The 3,585-nt window shown below is 36.4% G+C and overlaps 1 protein-coding gene across 5 annotated transcripts; it reads left to right on the top strand.

Annotated features, from left to right (window-relative positions):
* Positions 1 to 683: 683 nt before the first annotated feature.
* LOC141703356 (amino acid transporter AVT1E-like) lies at positions 684 to 3,375 on the top strand. 5 transcript variants are annotated; one of them, XM_074506893.1, is made up of 8 exons: positions 684 to 1,240; positions 1,371 to 1,394; positions 1,782 to 2,001; positions 2,100 to 2,235; positions 2,402 to 2,567; positions 2,762 to 2,805; positions 2,923 to 2,985; positions 3,109 to 3,375. In XM_074506893.1, exons 1-8 carry the CDS (start codon positions 1,231 to 1,233, stop codon positions 3,136 to 3,138), a joined length of 693 nt encoding a protein of 230 aa, XP_074362994.1. In that variant the 5' UTR covers positions 684 to 1,230; the 3' UTR covers positions 3,139 to 3,375. The 5 variants fall into 5 exon arrangements, 4 of the variants coding, with proteins under 4 accessions (XP_074362994.1, XP_074362995.1, XP_074362996.1 ...); XM_074506894.1 differs by lacking the exon at positions 1,371 to 1,394 and having other exon boundaries at positions 685 to 1,240; XM_074506895.1 differs by lacking the exons at positions 684 to 1,240; positions 1,371 to 1,394 and adding an exon at positions 1,412 to 1,674.
* Positions 3,376 to 3,585: the final 210 nt, after the last annotated feature.

Here is a 3,585-nt window from a genome sequence, read left to right as displayed (position 1 = left end):
CCTAAACGCGTGATAGGGGCAACTGTCACCCATCAATCATGGGAATAATCAAGGCACGTGTCAGACCTCAGAACATTCCTCAACCAGTCATGTCCCGACACGTATAAAACATCCACTACAGCCAGAAGTCCTCCGCTCCTAGAACCGACGACTACGATTTAAAGGTACCAACCCTTAAACCATACCATTGGGCTATAAATACCCCAAGGAGGAAAGGTTTGGGGTTAATCATTCTCTCACACTCATATATACATACAACCACCTTACATTCCTATCTATCTTCATCTTCCTCAAAAGTGAGTTCTTACTCTCACACCAGAGGCGTCGCGGGACCCAAATCCCCCTTCCGGTATTGTTTTGTAAGAACCCCACGACTGTTACACCTCCACAACGGCGGCGAAGAATCCAGTTACGGCGTCGAAGGAACAGCCCCGCCACTAGGAGTTATCATAAATATTTCCATGTTGCGGGGAAACTAGGATTTTAAAATAACTCGGGCTGAAATATTTAATAATAAATTGTTTTTACAGAGGAGCTTAAATATCTTGTAATACTGATTTTTAAGGATGAGAATGAGACAAAACCTTCTACTCAAAATGTCACTAATTTAGCTGGGGGACAAGAGTTGTGGTCTCTAAGAAGTAAGAACTAACACAAAAGAATCCGTGCAACCGTTTTTCTCTAGAAAATGCATAAATATATGGTGTGTTACAAGGGAATAAGCATACAAATAAAAATGCAAAAACTTAATACATACGATTGTACTAGTACCTATAGGTTTGTATTTATGAGTTAGGGGGTTCATTTTCTTCATCATCGACTGTGCCTACCTCAATCGCACGATCCAACCCATATTCCTCCTCCATCTTTGTCTTTGCTGTTTAATTTATATTAATAAACTAAAAACTTAATCAAAATTTACGTCAAGTTTAGTCCCCGTGAGAGATGAAAAGCGTGTTTGGATAGAATAAGATTTAGTAGAAGCTCAAGGGTCCAGAGTTATTGGAGTTGTACATGCAAATGAATTAGGATGGGACTAGCTAGGGTTTTCTACTTGCCCCCCTCTTATGCTATCAAAGAAGGGGGTTGGTGGAGCCTTTCACTCCTTGTGATTCTTGATATTATTACTTGCTTTACTGGAATATTGTTGCAACGCTGTTTAGAAAGCTCTCCAAGTCTACATTCTTACCCGGATATCAAACAAGCTGCTTTTGGCCCTGCAGGTCGCATATGCATACCTGTAAGCTAAGAACATAAATGCTAATTGTAAATATAATATTTAAACAACTTCCCAATTTTGTAAGTACGGAGTATGAAATTATCCAAATACCTATAAATTAGTGTTAACACTGAGTCTTGGTTGATTGCAGGCCATCTTATACATGAAGTTATATGTAAGTATATGATCTTTTGTTGTGGTGGTTTACTGAAAATTAATGCATCGGATATTGTATGATTATCATCAACAAAATTGCAATTTTTTCATGTAGTCCTCTTGTGTGGAATACTTAATTATCATGTGTGATAACTTGTCTGCCTTATATCGGAATACCCATATGGATTTTGCTGGAATGCATCTTGATTAGTAGTATTATTTATGTGCCATCATATCCACTCTTGTCATTCTTCCAACTGTTTGGCTTTGAGATTTGAGCTGACTTTCATATATTTCAGGTTTACCATTTTCTTTCTATATTTTTGTATATATTAAAAAGTATATATGTAAATCATTATGCTTTGTAATAAAGCTCTTGCGGCTGATTCGAGGTATTTGTATTCAGTTGGAGGAGTTTTGACACCGGCTCTGATGGTTATTTGCTTATTATGGGTCGGGGTTGTAGATGGAATTGGGTTTCATTTGGGTGGCACACCTCTGGCCTTTACAAACCTCCCGGTTACAGTTGGTCTTTTTGGCTTCTGGTATGGAAGCCATTCTGTTTTACCAATTCTATATTCTTCTATGAATGAGCCAAATCGATTTCCAACTGTTCTCATAATCAGGTGATCTTGACTACTTGAAAAGTCAAATATTTCCCTAATTGGTAAGGGGTGTGCAACATATTAACTGTTTTCCTGAAATTGCTTAATTTATACTACAGCTTCATCACAGCTGGGCTTCTGTTTATGGGAGTTGGAATTTGCGGATACTTGATGTTTGGGGAAGCAATTAAATCTCAGTTCACTCTAAACATGCCTGCAAAATTTGTCACTTCTAAAGTTGCAGCCTGGACAGTGGTATGAAATGTTTTACTTCTATAACTTTTATTAACTCTTTATGATATTAAACTATACATAGTCTATAGTCTATACATTGCCCTTGGATCATGAGATCGATTCAACGGCCAGTACAGTACAGATACGAGATACATTAGACATACTAAGTTTGGTATATATTGTGTAGGTTATAGCCCCAGTTACAAAGTATGCCTTGACAATTAACCCTGTCGTGTTCAGTATTGAAGAATTATTGCCCTCCATTCATCAAGAATCTCTCAGTGTTTCAACCTTAGTCAGAACTGTGTTGGTGAATTCTACTCTAGTCATTACTTTGGCAGTTCCAAACTTCGGTAAGAATTCGTATATATTCTCATTCAGATTATATTTGACGTGATTTAGGGTCCACTAGTCCAGTTATCTCAGATAACTTATCTGTTCCAACAAATATACCATAGGGCAGCTTCAAAATGTTTCCCTACTGGCACATTACAATTTCCGAACTTAGATATAATCTGCAAAAACGTGTTTAGTTCATGGACTGCAGGTTCAATGATGGCATTGATTGGATCTTTCCTGGTGATGCTTGTAGTAAGTTTGTGCATTTTAATCCAGTTGTACTTTCTTGGATCAATCTTCAATACTGTATACCTTTCCGGCCTTTGTTCATTAAATTAATTGTCATTTCTTGATAAAATCTTTAAACAGGCTCTAAACTTTCCATGTATATGCTATCTCTGTATAAACGAGGGTCGCCTAACAAAGTACCAGGTTAAATATTGAGTTTGCAATTGTTGCCATTTTATTTAGTGCCTGAAAGGCTTTATTGTTAAATTGTGGTTGTTATCATAATGTATACTATTTTTATAATTTCAGTGTGATTGTTTTCTGCAGATTGTGGTTAACATCTTCATAGTATTATAGTAGGAGTGATTTGTGCAATTGTTGGAACATATTCTGCTGTTACAGACATAATGGAAAAGGCCTGATACATCCCATACCTCTGCAGGAGGAGGTATTCATGTAAACCCCAATATTGAAGGAGTTACAAGTAAATTCTTAGGAAGATACAATAGTTCTAGATAGGGGCTCCAAACCAAACCTTATAGCTGCAATTTTGGAATAATTTTATTTATAAGAGCTGTAAAGAGAAAATTTCCATTTACGTCAGATTTTATTGATTAAATATTAACTACAAACTTTAACTACAAATTAATTGTTACTTCCTTTATGATTTTTTACGTTTGTGTGTTTTATGCGTTATAAGTCATACATAATCCGTCTTTTATCTAGGTGGCATGAATACGGACTTGAACCTGTCTTATAGAAATTGGAATGATATTTCAATAAAAAGATATAGCCGGGCTTGAA

The sequence above is a fragment of the Apium graveolens genome, unplaced genomic scaffold, assembly GCF_009905375.1.
Source record: "Apium graveolens cultivar Ventura unplaced genomic scaffold, ASM990537v1 ctg6571, whole genome shotgun sequence".
NCBI classification, from domain to species: Eukaryota; Viridiplantae; Streptophyta; class Magnoliopsida; order Apiales; family Apiaceae; genus Apium; species Apium graveolens.
Note: the sequence above shows the minus strand (reverse complement) of the source record. Positions and strands in the feature narration are given on the sequence as shown.

Coding starts and splice junctions, on each gene's coding strand:
- LOC141703356 (XM_074506892.1), top strand. CDS start 1,733: ATGCTTTGTAATAAAGCTCTTGCGGCTGATTCGAGGTATTTGTATTCA. Junction 2,236..2,401: donor AAGTTGCAGCCTGGACAGTG/GTATGAAATGTT, acceptor TATATTGTGTAG/GTTATAGCCCCAGTTACAAA. Junction 2,986..3,108: donor GTCGCCTAACAAAGTACCAG/GTTAAATATTGA, acceptor TGTTTTCTGCAG/ATTGTGGTTAACATCTTCAT.